Source organism: Mugil cephalus, chromosome 14, assembly GCF_022458985.1.
Source record: "Mugil cephalus isolate CIBA_MC_2020 chromosome 14, CIBA_Mcephalus_1.1, whole genome shotgun sequence".
Taxonomy (NCBI): domain Eukaryota; kingdom Metazoa; phylum Chordata; class Actinopteri; order Mugiliformes; family Mugilidae; genus Mugil; species Mugil cephalus.
This window is the reverse complement of record NC_061783.1, coordinates 16,033,393-16,058,592: the sequence shown is the minus strand read 5'-3', so window position 1 is coordinate 16,058,592 and position 25,200 is coordinate 16,033,393. Positions and strand designations below refer to the sequence as shown.

The 25,200-nt window shown below is 41.9% G+C and overlaps 2 protein-coding genes across 12 annotated transcripts in view; one reads left to right on the top strand and one right to left on the bottom strand.

Annotated features, from left to right (window-relative positions):
* The window catches only part of LOC125019391 (sodium bicarbonate cotransporter 3-like), a 35,579-nt gene extending 27,127 nt beyond the window's left edge, over positions 1-8,452 (top strand). For 6 of the 10 annotated variants that reach the window (XM_047604135.1, XM_047604141.1, XM_047604139.1 and 3 more), the window contains 8 exons: positions 677-838; positions 1,525-1,776; positions 1,931-1,999; positions 2,256-2,429; positions 2,779-2,916; positions 3,442-3,542; positions 4,450-4,566; positions 6,235-8,452. In XM_047604135.1, the coding sequence (XP_047460091.1) occupies positions 677-838; positions 1,525-1,776; positions 1,931-1,999; positions 2,256-2,429; positions 2,779-2,916; positions 3,442-3,542; positions 4,450-4,566; positions 6,235-6,316 (1,095 nt within the window). In that variant the 3' untranslated portion in view covers positions 6,317-8,452. Of the gene's footprint in view, positions 1-676; positions 839-1,524; positions 1,777-1,930; positions 2,000-2,255; positions 2,430-2,778; positions 2,917-3,441; positions 3,543-3,912; positions 3,962-4,449; positions 4,567-6,234 lie in introns of those variants that run through there. The other 4 variants (XM_047604142.1, XM_047604137.1, XM_047604138.1 and 1 more) reach the window with 3 other exon arrangements.
* A 2,143-nt stretch (positions 8,453-10,595) lies between these two features.
* Positions 10,596-18,371, bottom strand: LOC125020451 (homocysteine-responsive endoplasmic reticulum-resident ubiquitin-like domain member 2 protein). 2 transcript variants are annotated; one of them, XM_047605790.1, is made up of 9 exons: positions 18,240-18,371; positions 17,555-17,824; positions 16,491-16,568; positions 14,911-15,024; positions 14,614-14,738; positions 13,643-13,756; positions 13,254-13,541; positions 12,448-12,562; positions 10,596-11,331 (listed from the first exon to the last, which is right to left on the bottom strand). In XM_047605790.1, exons 2-9 carry the CDS (start codon positions 17,699-17,701, stop codon positions 11,164-11,166), a joined length of 1,149 nt encoding a protein of 382 aa, XP_047461746.1. In that variant the 5' UTR covers positions 17,702-17,824; positions 18,240-18,371; the 3' UTR covers positions 10,596-11,163. The 2 variants fall into 2 exon arrangements, with proteins under 2 accessions (XP_047461746.1, XP_047461747.1); XM_047605791.1 differs by having other exon boundaries at positions 17,555-17,827; positions 18,244-18,296.
* Between the last annotated feature and the right edge of the window lie 6,829 nt (positions 18,372-25,200).

The following is a 25,200-nucleotide window of genomic DNA, read 5'->3' as shown; positions in this document are numbered from 1 at the left end:
AACTGGCATTTAAAGGGTTAAAATTCCTCAAAGTGATTGAATTTTTGGTAGTTTTGTAAAGTGCTGAAGTGGTTTAAGATTTATGCTGAAAAAAACAGAAAAAAATATGAAACAGTTGAGTTTTTATAGCAGTTTTTGAACATGGACGTTTTTGTCTGCTAAGGTCAGATGCCTCAGGGTTAAGCGTGTTTCATAGGTGGGACGATTACACCTCTTCCACCACAATAACCACTGAAGGAAGTTTGTCTCCATAGACACGGTGCAACTGTTGAACAACAACAAACATGCTAGTCCTCAGGGCTAACGTTAGCCAGCATGCTGCTGCAAACACAAATGTTACAGTTAAAATCTCACCTCCAGTTACCTTTGAATAAATGTCACATCATGGTGTCACCCAACCGTCCAAACATACTTGTTTAGCCTTTTGCTTTGCTTTTTTTCACACTACAGAGTATTATTAAGTGACCGTGAGTTCTTCCTCTGTTATGTTTGTCACAACAAGCAAACCAGCTTGTAGGTTTATTACAGCTCCCATTAAATGCTTCTCAATGTGTAACTGTAATCAAATCTGTGAAGTTGCTCCTTAAGTGTGTGATGCATCCTGGCTGTAAAAGTCTTGTAGTCTGAGCCCGGCTTAAGAGGAGTATTCTCAGGAATGTTTTTATGCATTTTGCAGCCGACATCAAAGAACAGAGGCTGGCTGATGGACCCGTTAGGAGGGAATCCCTGGTGGACGCTGCTGGTGGCGGCACTTCCCGCCCTTCTCTGCACCATCCTCATCTTTATGGACCAGCAGATCACTGCAGTCATCATCAACCGCAAAGAGCACAAGCTGAAGGTCAGTCCTACCTCCGGAGATGAACTCGTGGTGTTTTTTTGTTTTTTTCTCAGAGCTATGCATAATTTCTGTTTGTGTTCGGTAGTAAGTACCCTGAGTGCTGTTAGTAAATTTTGCAAACAGTGCCCATCTCTTATATAATATCCAACGTTTCACAGTTTCAAAAGATTGTAAATGTAAAGTGCTTTGAAACATTTCACATTAAACTGATTCAGACTAGTTGTAATGGCCATGTGAAATGTTAACTGCCTCTCTAGATAGATTTTGATTTATAACGCAGAATATTCCAAGGATTAGCCTGGTTCCTGTCACCAGTCTGTCTTTGTTTGTTTCTCTCAGCTGTCTGCTAATATTTACCACCTCCATCTTCATATCTTTCTGTCTGTCTATTTGTTAACAAACCAACTTTGGTCTTTCTGCTCCTCTCTAATTCTCTGTAGCTCTCTCATCTTTTATCACTCCTCTCTCTCTCACCGTTTCTGTCATCTTTAATTATGTCTGAAGCCGACGTGTTCTTCATCTTGCAGAAATGCTTCCGATTTCCTTTTAGTTGCTTGTATTCCTCCCTGCTACTATTTTAAATTAGTTGGACCCACCTTCACATGAGACCCACAATCAATGTTTAAAAATATGATGCATTCTGAACTTTTGTTTTGTTTTTATTTGTGTCCCCGTGTCTCCTACAGAAAGGCTGTGGCTATCACCTGGACCTGCTGATAGTGGCGGTGATGCTGGGTGTGTGCTCCATCATGGGTTTGCCTTGGTTCGTGGCAGCGACCGTCCTCTCCATCTCCCACGTCAACAGCCTGAAGGTGGAGTCGGGGTGCTCCGCGCCAGGAGAACAGCCGAAGTTTCTGGGCATTCGAGAGCAGCGGGTCACTGGGTTCATGATCTTCGTCCTCATGGGTTGTTCTGTTTTCATGACATCAGCGCTCAAGGTGAGACTGGGACGATCACTGGAATAACATTAAATCTATTCATCATAAGCGCGATGTCAACTGTCAGGCATGTTTCAGTTTTGACATGTTCCTTTCATGCTGTAAAGTGAATAATTCATACTGTTATGTGCTGCTTCACTTCTGTTTTCGACAGTTCATCCCTATGCCCGTCCTGTATGGAGTCTTCCTCTACATGGGTGTCTCCTCCCTCAAGGGCATTCAAGTAAGACTCTGCTCTGTCCGTCTTTGAAGATAATAAGCTCTTTCACTGAAAACTTAACCGCAGTCGTGAGCTGTTAGTGAAAACATGTTTGCCCACCACAGCTCTAAACCTTTGATCGTAATTCGGCTTTTGTTAAATGTGCTTCCTCTTCTCAACAACGTCTGGAAAATTTCTCCCTGAGCCTTCACTCCTACTTCCCAGTGCTTTTTTATTAAAACTCTTTCACTTGGCCTCTTTGCTCTTGTACTCTCTGTAGTTCTTTGACAGGATCAAACTGTTTGGCATGCCGGCCAAGCACCAGCCGGATCTGATCTACCTGCGGTACGTGCCGCTGTGGAAGGTCCACATCTTCACCCTGGTTCAGCTCACCTGTTTGGTTCTGCTGTGGGTAATCAAGGCCTCGGCAGCTGCTGTGGTGTTTCCCATGATGGTAAGGACTTCACAGTTACAACATGAAAGATTAAAAGTATTATTGATAGTAACTATGCTGAAGTAATGTTTGTTCATTTTGTTCGTGATAGAAAGGTTAAGTATTTTACCTGTGACTCTGCCATAGTCTATAACTGAATAATTGCTCCACCGATGTGTGTGTTCACGGGGGCAGTGTATAAACAAAAAGTACCCTGCCTTTAAATGCCTGCAAACAAATAGAACCTCATTCATACACAAAACAACATTTAAGAATTTTTAAGCCTCGTCTGATTGTTATTCGCTTGATTTCATTTATACTTAGTGTTATGAAATCTGTCATTAAATTTTTTTTTTGTCTGCATCTCCAGGTTCTTGCTCTGGTCTTTGTGCGGAAGCTTCTAGACCTTTTCTTTACCAAGAGAGAGCTGAGCTGGCTGGATGACTTGATGCCGGAAAGCAAAAAGAAGAAAGAGGATGACAAGAAAAAGAAAGCGCGTGAAAAACTGGTAATGCATATTCTGTGATTTATTTGCTTTTTAATGTTAGTTTGTCTTTTCTCGTGGTGGTAAATGTTATTAGTCAGATAGAAACAGACAGATGAGGTTTGTAGTTGTTGTCCAAACAAGATCACTCCTCAGTAGCAGCTCCTCATTTGCGACACATTGATTCTCTCAACTTGCTGTCGTTTAATTACTGTGAGAGGCAGCTAGAAGAGGCAAGATGTCAGGATCTCACACACACACACACACACAAAAAAAAAATAAAGTGAGGACCAGTCTGCATGTTGTGAGAACCTACTGGCAGCTTTGGGTTTTACGTTACATTACGTTTTACGTCTTTTACATTTGTTGAAGGTCACTTGTACATAAGTTCATAAGTTTTACCCACGAAGCCCTTTCCAAAATGTCTCTAAGGACTCATATGCTTCTATAAAACTATATATATATATATGAATAAAACTATACCAGTGTTGGAGGATGTGTAGTAATTGGTTTATGATGTGTGCTGCTTTCAATGCTATTTCCATCCAGGAGGCAGCGTCCAGGCTGCATGAGGAAGAGGAGATTGCACTAAAGGTCGACTTTGAAGACTCAAACCGGCTCAGCATCCCTGTGAAAGCGCTCTCAGGGCGGTGAGTAGAGCGCACCACACGGCACTTTGATCTGGCATGAAAGCAGAATTTTAGTGAAAACACTCAGCGAGTATGTATCTCAATGTATCCAATGTTTTCTATTCAAATCCTCATCTACTGTGATATTATCTTATTATCCTGTGATCTGGCAGCTAAATACTTTCTTATAATGTCCTAAAATTCTTTAAATAAACGCCAAGAGGTTTTACCTCCACCTCGAGAAAACTGAGGTTAAAATGCAGCTGTAGTTCTCAGTAAAATAAATAAATAAATAAATAAAACTATAGTGTACCATGTTGTCATGTACAACCTTAAATTGTCAATTTGACACTGATAGTCAGCTGTGTGTTATTATGTCCATCTTGAACAGATCATACAGAATAGGACTAGTGACCCACAACCCCCCAATGGAAGAAGAGGTAGCAGGGCTGTGTGTCCGATGCAAAACATCCGACTCACATGGCTGCATATTAACTCTGCTCACAGATGCGCAGACAGTTAGTGCATGGCTGAAACTGGCAGTCCTTAGACACGTAAAGAAAAACACAAACGGTGGCTTAAAGACGCTGCTTTGTGTTTTCATGTTTATTTGGCCGATCTTTGACGAAGTATTTATTGAAACAGGTGTATCCTTGCCTAACTAACTAATGGTGTGCACTGTCACTTCTGAACTTTTGCCTTAAAATTGCCAGCACTTCCTAATACGTGTTAACATGGGTCGTTGTTTGTGGCCAGTCTGGTCAGCCATGTTGTGCTGTTGATTTGTTTTAATCTGTATTTCATGTGCATGCTTGTGTCTGCTTGTTTTGAACTGTCCAGCACTGAACCTCTCCCTCTGATTTGATGTCTACATGCCTGTTTTCTCTTTACATTTGTGTGTGTTTTTTTTTTGCATTTTGGCATGTAGTTCTGAATCTGACCCCTTGGTTGTAAATATCTCTGATGAAATGGCCAAAACCGCAGTGTGGAAAGCAGTGAACTCGAGTGCAGAGTCTTGTGTCCAACCTGTGAAGAGTAGTGGAAGGTAGCTATGCCATCTCCTGGAGTCTCCGAGAGCCTCTGCACCCGCCTGCATTACTTCAATTTGTTAATGTCATTTTCTCTATCTCGCCTACTACATGTTTTATGATTCTGCAAGATTATTTTCCTATCGTAGCTCAGAAGGAGGCTCATGCAAATTTAAATCAATATTTAAAACAAACCGAAATTGATACAGTGTTGAATGTGTTGAAGTCTTTAAATCATTCTGCAGCTTGCTGACATATAGAGAATATATTTATTGCAAAATGGAATCAAACATACTACATTGATTTTATAATGTACAGTTCTGTGCAAACGCTTTAGCCTCTTAAGATGTTTAGGATAGGAAATGCTATTTATAAATATACATTATCATCATTTTTCATTCAATATTACGCTATTGAAATAATACACAGGTTAAAATGTTCAATTTTTTTATTTTAAACTTTGTCATAACATAAACATACCTGACACAAACACCTGGGGACTGAATAGGCTCTCGGCCAATTGTGGAACCTGACAGTCAACGTGTAACATGTGGCCTTGTGATTGGCTCAGCAGCGATAGGGGCGGGGCTTACTGTGGACAGGGGGATTAGATTGACAGGTGTAGTGTGGCGCTGTTGAGACAGCTGCTGTATCACTGAATCTGCCTCCACTTATCCCTTCACTAAAATATGTTGGTTTCATGTTAAAGTGTATTTAAAGAAATTTAAACATGTGGGGGAAAATTTAAAAAAAAAAGTCTAAAGATTTTACGACCTCCCTGCAGTACCTCCACTGACCAACTAGGGGTCGCTGACCCCCTGTTGAAGACCCGTTTGCCTTATTTATCTCTGTCTCTCTAGATGCAGTCCATACTTGGAAACACAGACCGTAACAGTTTGTTATCTGTACTTTAGTAGCATTGTCAAACAGCAGAAATGTAGAAGGTCATAAAACTCTGAATAAAAACAACGTAGAACATCTGAAGCACTTTATTGTGGACATAAAAAGAAAAGCAGATGTTTAAAGAGTAAATTCTCTCTCTGTCTCGGTGCTCATCCTGTCAATCCACAGGTCCCATTTAAGATCGTGGTGGAAAACACTGCAAGATAGTTGTAATTTGTATTGGCTCTGCATTGATAAATGTAGTGTTACAGGGAATCAATAGACAAAAAAAAGAGTCTGAGATAAAATTGTGTCTCCGCCACAGAGACCTGATCAGTCTGGGATTACATGAAGAGACAGGAGCATCTTAGAAATCCTAAATTCTCAGAGGAACTGTGGCAAGTTCTCAAAAAGTTCTTCAACAACCTACCTACCGAGTAAAACTATGCATGTGAAAGACAAAGCGTGGCCACATTAGTGATGAAACACCTGTTGTTTACTGTACCGTGCTCTAGTGTTAATTGCTAGACAGAAAGAAAAAAAATGTTCATTGCATTAATTTAATTGCTTAAAACCTTTGCACAGTTCTGTACGTTCACAAATTTTGTGCATATTTTAACAGTCATCATATAAGCCCATCCTCACTCAGGTGCACTGTAGGTGGTATAATCTTATTCTCATCAGTAACTGAGCGCAACCACCAGCCAAAGATCACACATTTGAAGTCCCCCTCCACCCTTAACACCTCCGTCAAAGTCTGCACCGGTGCTAATCTTGTCTCCATTTCCTCCATCTCCGAACAGCCAGGAGAAGGTGGCCTGCGTTAGGGTAGACGTCAGCCCGGACACGCCTGGGGAAGACCCGGCCGCCGAGACCTTCCTGTGATGGAGAGGAGGAGCCTCCTCCCCTCCCGATAACCCTCCTCCCTCACAACACTCGACGGGCACCACCTTAGCTGCGAAAAAGGGGACACGGAATGGAGCGGCACGGCCTGTCTGCACAGCTACAAAATTTTCAGGGCAGTGGGCGAGCTCCCCCTGAAGGACGCCAGTCCTGAAGTCCCACATACACACACGGTCGCCGAGACGCGCCGTGGAGCATCCACCTCCACACAATGAAGGAATTCTGCTCTTACTGCCCACCAACACCTACTGTTTAGCAAATCTCTTAAGTCTAGTAATTTCTTTCCCGCCCGATATATAAACCACTGATGCCAAAGGAAGGGGCCTCGCTGATGGGGATGTTGGATGACACGAAATGAACTTTTTTTTCTTTTTTTAACCCGTTGTGTATTTTAATTTCAGTTTTTAAATGGTCGGTACCGTTCTTGGTTTAAACGCCATGGGTTTCCATGTATTTAAGGTCAAATTAAGACCTTCCACTAAAAGAAGAAACTACACCAGCTTCATTTGATTAAAGCCATTCAGGTACTGTCAGGTGATTCTATTTAATCCAGCACAGTCGAAGACAAACCAAAACATTCGTATAGATACTACTGCACCACACTACCATTACTACTGGATTTGTTTATCTCTCTTGTCTCCAGGGGAACACTCAGTATTTAAATTGCTGCTCTGAGTTTGTTTTTCACTGTTCATAGCGTATGTGTTCTTAAACTGTCTTCTGGGCTCTTTTCATTTTTAATATAGTTAAGAAAAAACCTTCTTCAGAGGCCATATGAAGTCTGTACTGTACAGAAAGCACTTTGCCAGTATAGTTTCTTACCTAAAACGGATTATAGCTTGTTAATAAAAACGGTTTCCTCTCTTCCCACAGTGTTGATAGAGCTGTCGTTCAAATTGTTGTCGTTCAAACAACTCAGGAATCTTGAGTGATTTCTGACTGTGGTCACTTGATTTTTTTGTGTGTTTTGTTTTTTTGGTTATTTTTTTGTCTCAAGGCAGCGATAATTACCTGTCCGCTGTATTCCTTTCATCGCTGGCATATTTTAATAAATCATAAAATATAGTGAGGTGCAAAAGAAAACAGAGAATATTTGTGACCCCAGTTAGACGCACCTATTTTATACTGTCTGTATTATTGTTAATAACATTGTGTGTGCGTGTGTGTGGTATAAAGATAATTTGTTCAGCAAATCATTTTATGCAAAATATTTCTACTGTATATGTAAAAGAACTATTATATTCAAGGAGTTTGTTCTTATTTTGCTACGTGCGGTCCTGTTTTAGCAATAAGTGTCCCGTACGCTGCGACGTACGGACTCCTGGCAAGGAATAATTTGTGAAACGATGTCTGTGTCTGTTTCATTCGCTCCCGTCTGTGTGTAGCTACAGTGACAATACGGACAATAGCTTACGTGCCTTGTCGAAGCTCTTTATGTGCACGTCTCGTACTGATTTAATTTAAATGTCGGGGGAACAGGTGTGCAGGCGCGCGCGAACGCCAAACGCGGACCGAGCAGCCGGTTGCGCGGCTCCTTTTCGGAGGCTCGTGTCTGTCGTAGTGTTAATCCGCGTAGCCTGACCCGCAGACTTCTCTTCCATTTACAAATGTAACTCTAAATACTCCCTGTGCGTGCGTGTGTGTGTGTGTGTGTTCTGCTGTCACAGCTCTAGTATTTGATGACAACATAACATCTCTGTAATCAATATTGAGGTACTTTTCCTTTTTTTTTTAAAAAAAAAATGAGCGGTGTGTGTCAAATTATCGTGCTGTCAACATCAAAAAAAATGGAATTAATTTATTAGTAAAGCAATGTGGTTATGTCCTGCACACATGGTGAATCAATATTGACATTTAAATGTGAGTTACCAGTCGAGTCATCACAGTGAAGTGAACCTCCGAATGTTCGTCTTGATTATAAAGACTCTATTTTACACGTCGTCGGCCTCACTTAAGACCTTGTCATCGCACCAACGCCACTTGGTAACAAATTGCATTCGTTTCTGATGCACGGACGACATCAGTGAAGCACATGGCATCCTGTTGTTAGCTTGAATGATGACTTCTCTGTCATGACCGATCGTTGCAAAGCAATAAAAGTGAATACATGGTGATGAACTTGTGTCCCGAGTGAATATTTCCAAAGGATGACGTCTGTTTTCTTTCGGTCACTAGAGGGTGGGATATATTGGGCAGTAAGTTAAAACCTTAAGTGAAACTTAAAGGTCCTGCAGCTAACGTCCTGGTGCCAGATGTCCCTGCACATGTTCAGTCTTCTATAATGAAGCCCAAGCCCTAGACAATATTAGGCATAATTTTATGGCTGATCAGTAGATATTGAAGGTTGTTTATGGATCAGTTAGGAGTTTGAGAGCAGTACAAGTTTTTATTTTAACAATCAATCACCATTCTGACAGTTCTTTGATCATATAGAAGTATGAGATCTTTAAACTCTTTATCTGTCCTGACCTATAAATTTGATAAAAGCTGATCAACCGTTATCATAGGTTGAAGGTTTTGGGATTTCACCGCAGGATCCTCCACAGCTTCTCATCAGAAGCTCTTGGAATCTGCCCTTTCTCTCCTCATTGAAACCAGCAGATAATCCTTCTTCTGCTTCACCGGTGTCTTGGAGCTAAATCACCATTAATAAAAATTTATTTTCACTCGTTCTTCGCTTGAAATCGTCTCCTCGCCGTCTGCTTTCTTCTTCTTGAGAAAATCAAAAGAAAGAAATGTTTGTATGGTTTGTCTGGGTGAGGACAAAAGGTGGCAGCAGAGATCTGTGGTACACACACACAGAGGCTCAGTTACAGATACCAGATAACATGAAAAACATTGTATGACTGAACATTATCTATAATATACACGTATGGGTGCATAATGGCAATGAGGTGTTCACCTTCGGTCCACAGTAAGAGGGGGGTTACAAACCTCTGCGTCCTCCACGCAGGGCAGGGAGGCCGGGGACCTGAGGGGAGCCGCTCAAGAGCTGGGTCCATACAGGGGTCCTGGATGATCCAGTTTGCTAACCTACATGATGAATGTCCACGTACCGAGGACAGATTTTTGAGCTTCGTCTTTTGTGCCTTTTTCCCAGAGCCGCCGCTGCACACCTGCGGTCCACAGGCTGAGCTGATTAAACCTCTCTGAAGGGTGCGTAGGTGTGTTCGACTCACATTTCAGCGGAAGCCCTTTAGTTCAGAGCAGCTTTACCTTTGTTTAACTAGAACAGGAACCTTGGTGGATTCATGGTGCAGTGTCAACCTGGACAAAAGCCGCACGGCACAAACCTGCATCAGCAGCCGCCGGAGGAAGGAAATATGCGAAGGAAGGACGGCTTTTGTTGAATGCTGTGAGAGCTGTGCTTTCAGACACGGGAAGGCCTCGGCCTGACGGCGAGGGCAACTCAAACAGTGGTTTGAGTTTTACCTTGTTTCACTTAAGAAAAGAAGAATCCAATTATCACCGTTTCTCCGGCAGTCGATTCCTGTTGTTTGTTCACTGTTTGTCTTCAATGTTTCGTTTCTGATTCTCCCTGATTGCTCCTTGTTTTTCGAGCAGCGTGAGCTCCAATCTAGATGCAGCACTGGCTTCCACCCCATGCAACCACACCGCACTCTCTCCTTCTCACTTCCAGGTTGTGTTTAATAAACAGCCGACCATCGAGCCGCACGCGGCACTGAGCACCGAGCACGAGGAAGCATCAGCCACACCTATTACAATGAATGTAGCTTTAATAACACCATCACTCGATCAAAACAAGTTAAATTTAACGGCAATAAACATTTTGACGAACCTGTTTTGATTAACCTACAGTGTTGGAGAAGATGCAGCATGATGTGCTTTTAATTTATCTCTTCCATTGTAAAGGTGCAGACTTTAAAGGCCCGGACTAACCGATGAGCAGACTGCGATGCCACCCGTGCCTGGACCAAAGAGCCGCACCTGAACACACCACAAAGACCGCCGCCATCAACCCAGCTGCATTAGCCCATTTCAGGGACGCCGTGCGGCTTCTGTCACAGTAGGGAGAGCACGGGTGTATGGATGAAGTGCCCCAGTTAGCGAGGACAGTGGTACGGTATGAAGCTAAGAGACATGTGCCTCCCAGACCGTGACAAGTCTTTTGTGGGGGAAAAAAAAAAAAAAGGTCTAAAATGGCAGTGCTTCTTTTGGCATATAACTAAAACGTTCCCCCGCCAAGTAGCAGCTTCAGTCTCAACCCTTAAAATCATTTGAAACCGTATGAAAGAATTAGTGGTACATTGGTTCACTTTAATAAAAAAAAAAAAAAAAAAAAAAAAAAATCTCAGTAGCCAGCATCACTCTGCGTTACACTTCAACACAGTACAAATGTGTTCGGACATGTTTTACAAAGACATGTAAATTAATAGTTTGGACACCGGCGGTCCTTTCTTTGTGATATAACCACTATTATTACAATTCGAACAAAACTATTTAAACAAATATTACAAAGAATACACTGATTCATGAGTGGCGCTGTAATTAGGTTCTGTTAGAAATCTTCCCGACAAGGCATCGCTACCAATCCTTGTGCATAGCAGTTAAACTAAGATTTTAAAATAAAATAAAATGAAAACAAATAATAAACTCAATATAAACAACATTTTTGTCACCCCCCTCCTTTCGGGTTAAGTCGGTCTTTTGTGTTTTCGGCTCAGAGTGTCATATATTAAGTAGACTTATCGAGAAACTGTAACACTGCATGGTGACACAAACAGTCTCCCTAAGCAGGCGGGATGGACACCACTTCGCCGCCCCCCCCCCCCCTAAAGAAACAAAACGCTCCGGTGGAGGGCGGCGGTTCAGTTAGCAGCGTTCGGGGGCCCCTCCGGGATGAGCGACATGAAGAAGGTGATGATGAACGACCACGTGGAGGAGAAGAAGCCGGCGTTCGGGGCGCTGTTGGGGTCCTCTGCTCCTTCCTCGCCGCTCTCCCCGTCGTCGTCTGAGCCGTCGTCCATCGCTCCGTCCTGCACAGTCAAATTAGAAGAGAGATATGATTGGCGTGAGCACGCAGTCGACTCGATTAGAGATTTGACTATAAAATGAGACGCGTGTGTTAACTACAACAGAGCAGCTACCTGACGAAGTTTCTCAGTAACAGTGAGAGCTCATGATCGTTTTAACAAGCAATATTCAAAGCAGTAACATGAATACATAAAATACATTTCTACACGGACACTAGTCCAATAAAAGTGTGAGTAATGGTCCAATCAGAATCAAAATGCTCACTCATAACAAACTGGCCCAGGTGAAATTAATTTTCAACCAGACAGAGACAGGTGGAGTGAACCTTTGGAAAATATTGATCCAAATGGAATAAATGACATGGCAGTAGTATCAAAACTGGAACCCAACAGACACAGCCACTTTGCACATGTCAGATAGGTATAGATATGCATATATCGCATATCACGTTCCTTGTCCAGCTGCAGCCGGAAGTAACAAGTTGAATATCTGATGGGATGCGATCGCTATCTACTGACGAGGTCAGAGGGCGGCGTGGCCTACTTCTCGGAGCTTGTGTGTTGCGGTCCTTGTGTTGCGATGCTGAGAGGATAAAACGGCTACATTCGCCATATATTCTCTAAATGGGTTAATGGAAATGATGCAGTCACTCAGTTGCGCAACTAATTGGACGACGGCTGGTGAATGTTTTGAGATAACCTGTTAATGGAGACTTTGGCTGCATCCCCCTGTTGCTACAGTTACACACTTTAGGAACAGGCTGTGTGAGGGCACATTAAATTAGGTCGGTAAACAGGCAGTTTACGGCCCGGACCTACTTTGCCAAGTGTCTTTTATCATCAAGAATAAATGAAGCACTGCTGCCAGTCACAATCGAGGATTCACTCAAACCATAAAGTGTTTTAGAAGGAGTCCGTTTGGTCCCTTAATGGAGACAGGCTTCATTAATAATATGCTCATTATTTTGCTCAATAAATCAGGTAACTGGTAGGTTAATTAATCAACTTTCAGAATAATTCTCCATTCATTTCCTTGCTCTCCTGTTCATATACTGTGTATGAACAGTCGATGGTTCCGATTAAAAGCAGCAGTAAAAATCCACGGACAGAGGCAGCTACCATTTCTTGTAAGTCGGGGTTTTGTAGCTCTCCATCCACGTCGTCCTGATTGGCTCTGTCTTCGGGAAGCTGGAGTTCGTTCTCCAGGTTAAAGGGAAACCAGCCGGCCTGGTGCCTGCAGACAAGAGGAAAACACAAGCATTTTAAACTTTCATGCATTTAGCAATCATTGTCAGTGCATTAGAAATGTGTGTGAAAATAAGTATGGATACATATCAGTCACGTCTTTAAAATGCCTGTTTTATTTTTCTGAACTTTCCATTAAAAAAAAGTAAACATTAAGATAAATTCATACAGAGTAACCTACAAACGTTTAGCCCTGAGTCAATGACCGACTATTGGTGCAGTTAAAAGTAATAAAAAAAAATAAAATAGACTTTTCAGAACTGCCTACAAGTAAGGACCTTGAACGCAGCGCTGCATGAAGAAAACCCTGCATGTGTGACGTCATTCACCCTTGTGGCTTTGAGTTAATAAATTATTGATCATTTAATGACATTTTCCTTCTAAACAAAGAGGTGAAGCAACTGTTAAGACTTTAGAGTTTAAGCGACTAATGTTGCTTTTACTCAACATTTGAAAAGTTTGGAAAAAATAATCTGAAAAACTCTAACATCCACGGGGGGTTACATTTCCACTGGACCCTGAAATTTGTTTACTTGTTTCCTAATTCCAATCTTGCGACCGATTGTGTTAAGAAACTTACATAAATCCTTTTGACAGCTGCTAAAAAATGCATCGCAGTAAAAACGACCCCCTTCCAATTAAAATGTGTCTTTGCGGAATCAACAGCAACAGTCACTCACAGGTAAAGCACCAGCATGGCCATCATCACCATGACGAAGCGGCTGAAGGATGAGTAGAAGTAGACTATGCTGAGCAAGATGGCGGCTCGTGAGAACGTGTACACCCAGTCCAGCCAGTCCCGGTTGAGCTCGTCCTCGTTCAGGATCTCCCCCCCCTGGGCGTTCATCTGGACCTCCTGGTTGCCGTGGCGAGCCGCTTGCGGCCGCTGGCTCAGAGGGTCGGGCCGGCTGGACTGGGCGGAGGCCTGGTCGTGCCGGAGCTGCTGGGAGGAGGCGGCCAGCAGCTGACTGGAGGAGAGAAGCGGATCATGAGAACGCGGTTTCCTGCTTAAACAATGCTCTACAAACAATCGACAGAAACGAAAAGACAAAAGACATGATGGGCTCACTAGTGCATGTAGTACTGCCTGGCGTAGAGCTGCTGCCACCACATTAGCGTCATGGGGTTGTAGTACGCGGGCATGTTCGTGGGAAGGGTGGGCTGTGCCGAGTACTGATTCCAGCTGGAAGAAAGACAAAGAATTACCAGAACGCAGACGTTAAATAACACAACCCTACTTCATGATTAGTTTATGGTGAATTATTAATAACAGCGATACATTCGCACTAGCTAACGACCTAAACATGAACCCGACAGAAGCTATGTGCCTGTTCATACAGACAATCTTTACTTTTGTTAATTATTAATGACGTACGCTCCCTCGGGCTTCATTTAGACTTTATAAGACCTTGTCTAGATGAGGGTTGAAATGCTTGAGTGATATTTGGCGCACGGTGCAGCACAGGAAGCAGTGAACTGAAAATAGTTTCCCGTTCTCTTACGGACCGCACCGCTGATTGATTGAACAAAACGTATTTTTCCATTAAGCCTTAATTAATAGCCCATCTATCAGCCCACTCCTCGCAGGGAATCTATAAATAAAAAAAATCGTTTAATGCTCCACATTAATTCGCTTAGTTCCCTTTTGCCCATATGATGCATGTGGCGTCTTCCAGCGGGCGAAAAGTTGAAAACGCAGTGGAAAAAAGGTGAGTGTGTTTTGCTTTTTCTCTGCAACACTAAGAAGAAGGATCCTTTTTGGTGTCTCATCTGGCACAAAGGGAAACAATCCCCTTTAATGTATAGCTGATTTTATTTTTATGAAGCCCTTGACATGAGAAATCTCTCTTGATGAAGCCTCTGAGTAATTGTGACGACACTTATTTTAGACAGGTTTGTGATTAAACTGTTGAAACCAGTAAGTCTGTACGTGCAGGTAAATGAAGGTTTCATTTTTTTCCTGTGTTATTAAAACCTGTCGTAGTGAGTCATCTTTATCTCTGCAGAGATTATCAAAGCTCCCTCAGCCCGACTGGTTACCTGTGCATTAATTGCGGATACATCTGATGGTAAGGGAAGGGCCCGGCTCGCTGTCTGAGTCCATCGCTGCTCTCTCCTGTAGACGACTGGCCACCTTGGGGAGGACTGTTAGAGTTCTGAAGTGCCTGTAACCAGAGAGATAAGTAAGTTATTAGAAAATTGTCCATCTTCAAAGAATTTTTTTTTTTTTTAAATCCTCACGGAGGTGCAGATTGCTGCAGTGAGGTGGATGATGAAAGAAAACGCAGCGATGATGAAATGAATTGCAAGGTGCGAGGGTTACGTCGGTCGACCCACCGTGGGACCGGCTGCGCTCTCCGGGGGCTTGTTAATGCGGCTGCGGGGGGGCTTCGGAGAGCTGGGAGGGGTTCGAGAAGCGCACACCAGATGGAGCATATGGTACTCGTCCTGCTGTGGAAGTCAATAGAACTCATTATCAAACTATCAAAGAACCGGATGTTCGGCCGGTTCTTATAGGGGAACTCAACTAACACGAAACTTTTTTCCACATTTTAAATAATAACTGAAAAGATTTAAAGATTAAAGCTACATAAAGTCAATCTGTGTAATACTTGTAAACGCTGTGCTGATAAACAGATAATATTATCCACCATTGATTTTTCCTCAACAGAAGATCAGCCGCTTTGAGCAAACCCTGATACATTCAGCCACAAGACCAGCAAAACAAAATCAATCACTTTGAAAGAAATTGGCAAATAAGAAACGAAAAACTAAGCTAAAACTAAGCTGGAATACACCTGTATACTGGTGTTTTGAACATCGAGCCATCTGGTTTCCATTCACACTCTAGCAGCCATCATCAGTTTTCCCGGGGCTTCCACACAGTCTAACAGCAGAGCCCAGTTTAAAGTGCAAATGTTGCAATGTTTAGTCTGCTGCTCTCAGCGAGTACCAAGTGTGACAATGTGTCACCGGAGTTGTGGCCTCCAAATACAAAAAAACGATTCGTAAAAATACTTTGATAAAAAAAAAATGTGAACAAAAGAATCATTATTAATGTCATTAGCATGACTGTTTGGACAACTTTACATTACATTGCAAGAATTTTAGCACTTTTCTGGAAAGTCTTTCAACAAATTTGACTTTGAAAGCCAAGAACACTTTAGTGAGCTGGACCACTAATATAAAAATAGATAAAACATCCTGGACATGTCTCATGGGAGCAGTTTTGAAGCTCAATGTGAGTGACAATGGCTGCTGCCATCTCCGCCTATCTAGTGCAAAGTGCTAAATGCTAAAGTGGGCAGGTGTTGCTTCAGCAGACAACCTGTAACAAAACTCACATGTCATTCAAAGTGGCGTTTAGTAAAGTTTTGAACTTTTAGGGTTGATACAAATTAACCAGCGTGAGTTAAATTCCTGTACAGTGGCCATGAAGGCAGAAATTAAGAGACTGCAGAGACCAAAACAAAAGTTTTGTGCATTGCTGTAATTCTGTTGGGCAGTGAATCGCTTTTGGAGTTTGGCTTTAAGTGGCCAATTCATATTTCTACGGTTTCATTTTTCAGTCCCAGAGGATGCACACGGGTTGGACATTTATTTTTGGTAATAATGCCTAACATTCTTTCAATTTATCACAGGGGAGTGGAAGTGGGTTGTTCTTCCGCACCATGCTCAGAATATTTCTTGTGTATCGGGACATTCTTATGCTAAAACAGATAAGGCCCTTTACAACCTGCTTGAAGCAAACACACTGACCTGAAACTAAAGGAGCACAAACGGTTTAAAGATGTCTACATAGTTACAGCCACATAGCACAAGCACCCTGTTAAAGCCGTGAATCAGACAGCTATAGTGCCTCTTTTTAGCTACAGACTTACCTAAAACCATCTGGATATACGGTACAGGAGGCTTACCTTTCTGAGCACATCTTTTAATGTAAAGTGATCCAAAAGCAGCTTCCCAGAATACACCAGCCTCTGGTCTTTGGAGCTCTAAAAATACACGAGCATAATAATAATGGGGTCAAAGAGGGGAGCTCCATATCAGGAGCAATGGCGCCAATATAGGTCGCGTAATTTAGTCCGACTTTCTTAAACTAATATCTGAAACAGAAACAAAGACGAGCATTCGACCAATAACACAGCAAATAGGTGAAACGCAGATGATCACCGCATCAGAAGGCACACATCTTATGTGAGTAACTAATCAGGATGGGATCATAGTGACCCCGGTGGAGATAAGTAGGTCTTAACATGAGATTTAGCTCCGAGAACAAGGTCAGAGTGCGTCCTCCTAAGAGCCCTCATTCACTGTATGTTCATTCAAGAATGTACATCTCCCTTTTTAAATCCCGGACAGCTTGCAAACTTGAAAGCTTGAAAATACTTAAATGCGCCATGATTAATGTCCACTAGCCCCTAGTCCAATTACTCTACAGCTTTACAAGGGAGTAGTTTGTCTCTGCGTGTTTACACTGATTGCATCAGAGCAAGCACAGAGCAGCCAAGTCAGATTAGCGGCACAATACAACTGGAATCTAAACTCCTTCCCCTCGTTGTGACGTTAAATCTACAAACTCACTTCAGCTCTAGAGACCCAAACTCCTTCCACTTCAGAGAACAGATCAAGGTTAATGGATTGTGCCGATGAATGATTATTCAATCATCACTGAGGAGGAAGCTTAGCAGAATGCGCACACACGAAAAGAACTGGAAAATATTGCTTAAAAAATGAAAAACAGCTAAGATAAAATCTAGTGGTGAGTGACACTGTGAAACCGACGCCTTGAGTTTGGGTTGGGCCTTGTTTTTGTTGCGTTACTTCATGGACTCACAGCAAACAAGCTGTAAATCCTCCTTGAGCTACAACATAAGCGATCAGGTTTACCCCAGAGCAAATGGTAATTATCAGAAGGCACTGGCACGTAATTCAGTTGCTCATCTTAACACTTTTGAGGGGTTCTGTGTGAAATACTCACCGGTTTACTTGGGTACACATCAGACAGGTGGGCTTTGAGTTTCTCCACCGTCCAGTCCTGGTAACAGTTGATTGTCTGGTCATCGTACTTCTGGTTGGGGGCCTTGATGACCAAGATAACGGGACCGTCCACAACAGCTGGATCCATCGCTCAAAATCATTTGTCTCCGAAGGAAAACAAAAGAAAAAGACGTGGACTACAGCTCCCGCGTACTGGCTCCAGTCTGGGTTGTTGTTAACGTGCCATTTACTTACAGACGGTGGCACACAGCTTCAGACAGATAAGAAAGATAAGAACGGGAGGTTAGTATGACTCCGCTGACATATTGTTTGTTTTACAGACGCGTATTTTTTGCTTCGATGGTGCTAACAGAAAAAATGCCACTGGATATAACGTTGTCATTCTTTTACCGCAACCAGACAACAGTTTAAAGGCAACCACATTGTTATAACGACTTTATATAGACAGAGTATATTGTAACGGCACGTACGGTATAAAGTAACGTTTTAAATCTAGTAACAACTGGCTAAGCTAGCGTTAGCCTCAGTACATTTTCTGCTTCAAATGTCAATCAGGTCGAGGAGAAAACGTTGTCATCTAGCATACACAGCTGGCCGAATTTAAACAATTTAATCCCGTAATGGTGTTCGTCTAAGATGAGACGTTAAATCAAAGGTTAACCTACCTTTTTTTTAGAGAAACGTTATCTACTTGTGACTAAACCTGAGCTGAAGCTAGCTGTTCTTCTTCGTTGGATGTCGGAAGGTCGTCGATATTGAATGTTATGATTTGTTACCGCCACCCGCTGGGCAACAGTGTTCATTACAATACAGACATAAAGGGACCTTTACTATCTCCTCTCATCCTCCACTACCGGGACCACAACTATATAAACTAATAATTCTTTAAGTAATTATGTGAATAAATACAGACTAGAGATGAGGTGGAAGCTAATTAGGCTGGGGAAACGCAAAACACTGACCCTAAAGTTGTATCGGCACCTCTTTAAAAACATTGATTGTGGGTGCATTGCATTAGGTCACTTCATTAAAAATGAACTAACCAAATAAACTGGCAATCAGTGTATTCCTGCAATTTTCTAAAGCTATCATATTAAAGTCAGTGAGCTGTTCAGAAAGTAATTTTCTCTTTATTCGCCCCTTGGTAGTATGAAACAGGAATTCATCATGTTTGTATTGTATTCATGTATTTTGCTATTTACCTGTACAACATTAAACCAAGACAAAGATAAGTCACAGGCAATAGAAACACAAGCTTAAACTGCTGCATATATGGATTCCTTAGTCAGACTTAGGATGTCTAATGATGGCCAAGGGCTACTGCAATGGAAAGGATTTAATGTGACTGCCATCTCCTGGTAGCATGGTTTAACATATCTACATTGTATTTTTTTCTTGTATTTCATAAAGTGGTTATTTGGTGTCCCTGGACTCACTACTCTGCATCAGTTTATTTTAAAAGTACTGAAACTGGTGCTTATGAGGGAGGTGATACCAATGAAAATGTGATATATCAGTGTATGTATATATACTGTTTCTGATTTACCACCTTTTGTACTATTTTGCATATACTTTGTGTCTGCACTGAAAAAGAGATGCTCTCAGATCTTGTTATACAATATAAAATGACAATAAAACGCATTCTGTTCTACACTAATTCCTTCCAACTTTAACTGCTGACCTTCAATGAAACTTAATATTACTGTCTTCTGAAAATAGGTCAGCCTATACTCAAGTGAGTCATACAACTCAAAAGGGCTTACATGCTCTTGCTGCCTGGAATTTATCCTCTATTAGAAAAGACAGGGGTGACTACATGTCGACTTGTTTCCCTATTGTCCTGCTTTAGGTGACCTAAAAAAGAAAAATGAATGTATTATTTTCTTTAGCTTTGGAATTCTGTGTAATTTCTCATACTCTTGTTCGTGCCATTTTTTTTCCAAATGTACTTTTTCTACATTGAATCTATATTCATTTTCTTGTGTAAAATTAGTCATGCACATAAATAATGCATCATTTCCAGTAGGAGGGCTGTTTGCCCATTCTTCAGGAGTTGCGCAACTAACAACTTCCTACAACGAAAACATCTCTCACCGTGACGTCCATCACTTGCTCTCAGAGGATGCAACATGTTGACAAGGTGAAGTGCAGCATAGCAGCGGCCTGCATGTCTCTTATAATGGGACTACATTAGAGACATCTAATATCCTTCATTTCCCTCTACCGGTGTGAGCGCCCATCTATTACCCTGCTTCACAAAGGACATGTTTTTCACGCCCCGTCTCAATTTAGCAGCTGATGATATTGTAATATGCTACACATCCCTCCTGCTACTGTTTTTCAAAAGCGGAAAGGGTTGAAATTAGGTCCATATTAACCCAAAATCTGATTTAGTTTTTTTTTTCCATCTCTTCCAAAATTATGTTTCAATTTTTTTATTTAGATGTCTTGCATCATTTGGTCCACTGATGTGCATCAGGAGCTTTTTTGAGAGAGTGCTTCTTTTCATCCCTTCTCACTGATTGCGCCACTGTTGGCCGTCATTGTGATTGTACTCACTCTCCCCGATGGGCCTTTGCTGAAGCCTCACGCCATTTATTGGATTCTAATAAAACCCTGAATTGAAGCGAGTTTTATGCACACGAGCGCACGAGTGGAGATTTGTTTGTGCGTTTGCATCAGCAAGGGGCATGGAGGAACATTGGTGATGCTTAATTACGCTTGATTTTATTTATTTAGAAACACTTTGTGGGAATGGAGCTTATTTGGCTATTTATTTCCTCGGAACAAAGTACCGGTTGCACGTTATTTCAACAGTGCTATTTAAGGTTCTTATGCGGATAAAAATAAGTAAATTATGAACGTCTATCGCCGTAAAGTCTGCACTGAAGCACCCCTAATCCTTTGCACATGGCCTATTTACTGAAAAAAACGTGCATGAAGCATGGTTGTGCGTGGCCATAATAATCTATCTTGAGCTGTGATGCGATACTGATGCAACACAAATTAGCCACAACAATGCTGCATCCATCTTAGTCGTAGTAGTCCATGGTGGTTTGAGTGAACATGCTGGGCTCTAGAACCATCAAAAAAGGCCCCAAGCTGTGTTTTAAAGAGACAATTTACAAGATTGATAATAAAGTTAAAACTCAAATGCTCAACTCAGTGGGACAAAATAATGCCCCGTACATGTGTCAGTGTCTTGTATCATCTTGTAAAACCACTTTCCATTGTGTGATAATGAGTGGATGCTGCATCCGCCTTTAGTCACGCATGAAAGGAAGAAGAAGGCCCAGAAAGTGTATTTCTCTCCATCTATTTAGAGACACTTTTGGCATTTTTATTCAAAAACACAGGAAATCACATGGTGAGAGGGCGGGTGTGACATTTACGTTTGTGACGTACCTCAGCACTGAAGGGACGTGTGCATCTTCGACTGCAGCAGGCCAGAACCAAGGAACTCCACTGGGTAAATGTGATGATTGCTGAATCTATTTGCAAGTGACCTTTGAAGAGCAGAATGGATGGAAGTTTTGGCCGGCTGCAGTTTTTCAGCCTCACAGCTGCTCCTTCGCTTGCCTTTGTAAGACACCTCTTTGCATGGCAACCACCTTCAGGGGAAGCCTGCAAGCTGGCATTGTTTGGCTTGTCCCGCGGATCATCATGCTCACTGGGCGTCGGGCAATTCCTGCGGCATAGCTGTGGGAGGCTTGAGCATGTGATGTCTGTATTCCAAAAAAAAATGAAACAATGTCAACAATGCTCCTTTACTTCTTTAACAGCAACGGCCTGGTCGTGGTGCAGAGATCAGCTGTGAAAGGTTTAATTGTCTTAACACAGTCAATGAATGGATGATGACAGAAGTGTAGCACAATCATTAAAATGTAAAAAATATTGAACATGCTTACTGATATTTATTTAATTCTTTGTACAAAAGCTTTTGTTGGTAATGACAGCTTCAAGACGCCTCCTGTTTGGAGAAACTAGTGGCATGCATTGCTCGGGTGTGGTTTTGCCCCATTCTCCCACACAAACAGTCTTTAAATCTTGAAGGTTAGTCAATGAACTCTGATATTTAGTTCTTTCCATAGATTGTCAATTTGATTCAAGTCAGGTGATTGGCTGATCCATTCTAGCAGCTTTATTTTCTTACTCTGAAGCCAGTTGAGAGTTTCCTTGGCTCTGTGTTTGGGACATTGACATTCATTGTCTTGCTGAAATGTCCACCCCCATTTCATCTTCATCATTCTGATAGATGGCAGCAGATTTTTCTCAAGAATGTCTCGGTACCATATGAAGGAAAACAGCCCCACACCATGATGTTCCCACCTCCAAACTCCACTGTCAGTATGATGGTTTTTTGATGTGTAGTGCATTTTGTCCTCCAAACACAGTGTGTGTTATGGCATCCACACGGTTCAATTTTGCTCTCATCTCTCCCAGTATTTTACAGGCTTGTCCAAATGTTTCGCAACAAACTTTAAACGAGCCTCAACATGCTTTTTCTTCAGAAATGGAGTCTTGCGTGGTGAGTGCACATACATGTGATCATGAGATGTTCCTTGTGCGACACCTTGGTAATGACACACCTTTTTATAGGGCATCAGTTTGGACTGAACCAGCTCATATTCATTTGCACTGACGAGGGGTAGTGATCTTTCTGATCACTGATACATTTCAGCCTTTTTCCATCTCCCTTTCTGCGTGTGTTCAATACTTTTTCCCTCTGTTATTTCACATTATTACACACAACTTAATTTCTGAACTTTGTTTTGGTTTCTTTCTATGTATGGATTAGTTGGGTTGTTAAATGTAAAAATTCGATGTCAGTAGCACCTTAAGAAATATGTTTACTATGAAAAATTGTGATTTGTTCAATACTTATTTTACTCGCTGTATATAACATGTCGAGGAGAGGAGACAACATTTTCCTGAGTCATCCAGAAATGTCTTTTTCAATCATTTTTTTGTTTCTCACATGCCTGAAAATGTCAGCCTGCTTTTAGAATCCTTCCAGTCCAAGCCCGGTTGATGCTAAAAGATCCCACTCTATGGAGGTTGCCCTACATGATGTCGCTGTTTTTAAAGGGGATTCCTCTTGCAGAGGGGGAAATGCATCATAATGGATAAACTCAGAAAAAATAAAAGTCAACTTTTTTTAAGGGGATGAGCCTGGAAGTCCTCTAAGCAAAAGGTTGAAAGCAGGATGTACAATAAAGGACAGTAGTAACAGCTGCATTACGCTTTCGACAAAAGTGCAATTACTTGTTAATACAAATAGCTAATCAGCCAATCACATGGCTGCAATTCAGTGCATTTAGGCATGTAGAGGTGATCAAGACAACTTGTTCAAAGTTCAAACCGAACATCAGAATGGAGAAGAAAGGGGATTTAAGTGACTTTTAATGTGGTATGGTTGTTGGCCTGAGTATTTCAGAAACTGCTGATCTACTGGGATTTTCACACACAACCATCTCTAGTGTTTACAGAGAATGGTCCAAAAAAGAGAAAATATCCAGTGAGTGGCAGCTGTGTGGATGAAAATGCATTGTTGATGTGAGAGGTCAGAGGAGAATGGGCAGACTGGTTGGAGATGATAGAAAGGCAACAGTAACTCAAATAACCACTGGTCACAACCAAGGAATCTAAAATACCATCTCTGAACGCACAACACCTCCAGCCTGGAAGAAGATGGGCTACAGCAGCAGAAGACCACACTGGGTGCCACTCCTGTCAGCTAAGAACAGGAAACTGAGACTACAGTTCACACAGGCTCACCAACACTGGACAATAGAAGATTGGAACAAAGTTGCCTGGTCTGATGAGTCTCGATTTCAGCTGCCACATTCAGATGGCAGGGTCAGAATTGTCCGTTAACAACATGAAAGCATGGATCCATCCTGACTTGTATCAACAGTAGATGTTGGTGTAATGGTTTAGGGGATATTTCCTTGGGCCCCTCAGTACCTGAGTATTGTTGCTGACCATGTCCATCCCTTTATGACCACAGTGTACCATCTTCTGACAGCTACTTCAAGCAGGATAATAATAATTATCTCAAACTGGCTTCTTGAGCATGACAGTGAGTTCACTGTACTCCAATGGCCTCCACAGTCACCAAATCTCAATCCAAAAGAGCACCTTTGGGATGTGGTGGAACGGGAGATTCTCATCATAGATGTGCAGCCGACAAATCTGCAGCAGCTGTGTGATGCTGTCATGTCAATATGGACCAAAATCTCTGAGGAATTTTTCCAACACGTTGTTGAAAGTATGACATGAAGAATTAAGGCAGCTCTGAAGGCAAAAGGGGGGGCGAACCTTTTACCAGCAAGGTGTACCTAATAAAGTGGCCAGTGAGTGCACATAATCACATGGGAAATTCTTCACAGGGAGTGTGAATTAAAATTAAAGGATAAAAAAAAGAATAAAAAAAATGCATATCTCATTCAAACTCCTGACTCCGATCTATTGGGTATTCTACTCTTTGTACTTAGGTGGGTGGCGTCATCATGAAAAGATCTGAAGAGCTTATCTAAAGTCCATCAGAAAAAAAGAACAGCCTGTGGGTCTATATGAGTCTGGCAAAGGATTTAAAAATCTCTAAATCCATTATAAGGAGAACCTGCAAGTGGCATACAATTCAAATGATTGACATTTTGGATTGGACTGACAGTATCAGCAAGATGATGCAAAAATATGTCTCTGAGAACAAGAAGATTTCATCACAGGGTCTATAATCAGAAAGAGACTGCAACATATTTAGACAACAAAATACCCCCATTTGTCCCAAAAGTCAGAAAAAGTACAGTATAAACATGCGCTGTGGACAAATTAATCAAAAATAGCATTTGTGTATCTTTTGGTGCAGAGCTAAGGTTATAATAATGTTTTAATGGAATAATGATCCCAAGCAAACAAATCCAAGGAATGGCTCAAGAGGAAGGAATGGGAGCTTTGGAAAGTCTACATTTTAATTCCCCATAGTGGAGAGACACGGGAAAAAGAAAATTCATGAAAAAAAAGAAAGAAAAAGTGGTCAATAACGTCAGCAAGCTGATGTCAGTGATCCTTGGATGACCTCACAAAACGCCCACAAGAAGTTATCGGACCATAAATCTGCACCTTGAGTCAGTCGGGCATAAATGTAAAGCTGCGAGGGTTGGAAACAAAGTGGACTCATGCACACGAAGAGCTTTTTACATCAGCTTTCATTCGCACGCTCAGAGTGGGTCTGAATGCCCCAGAGAAGCCATTAGGAGACATGACAGTGTCTATAGGCGGCACATCGATCCGAGGCATAAATGATGCGGTTGTGTGAAAGGTTGAAAAGCATTCTTTCACTGAAAGTTTTACTCAACATCGCGTTTGCTTTTGTGACACTTGCCCTTTGGTAAAACCTACACCGAACACGGACGAAAAGCTGCTATTTACCCAACAATGCAGGGAGTTTTCTTTTTCCCACTGAACTAAATTGATTCAGAGGCCCACACTGTTTATAATCAGCGCCTACGTTAATGAGTCACTGGTGTAAAAAGGTCACTGGCTGGAGGAGGTTTTAATCGGGTCGTAACGACGAGGGGCGGAACACATTGTGATTGTGAGGGTCAGGGCACAATTAAGTTG

What these genes read in the sequence shown, in the direction of transcription:
- LOC125020451 (XM_047605790.1), bottom strand. Translation starts at nt 17,701, where the DNA reads ATGGATCCAGCTGTTGTGGACGGTCCCGTTATCTTGGTCATCAAGGCC. An exon ending in ATGTGTACCCAAGTAAACCG is followed by an intron (nt 16,569 to 17,554) that starts GTGAGTATTTCA and finishes GTGTATTTTTAG; the next exon opens with AGCTCCAAAGACCAGAGGCT. An exon ending in TAAAAGATGTGCTCAGAAAG is followed by an intron (nt 15,025 to 16,490) that starts GTAAGCCTCCTG and finishes TGACTTCCACAG; the next exon opens with CAGGACGAGTACCATATGCT.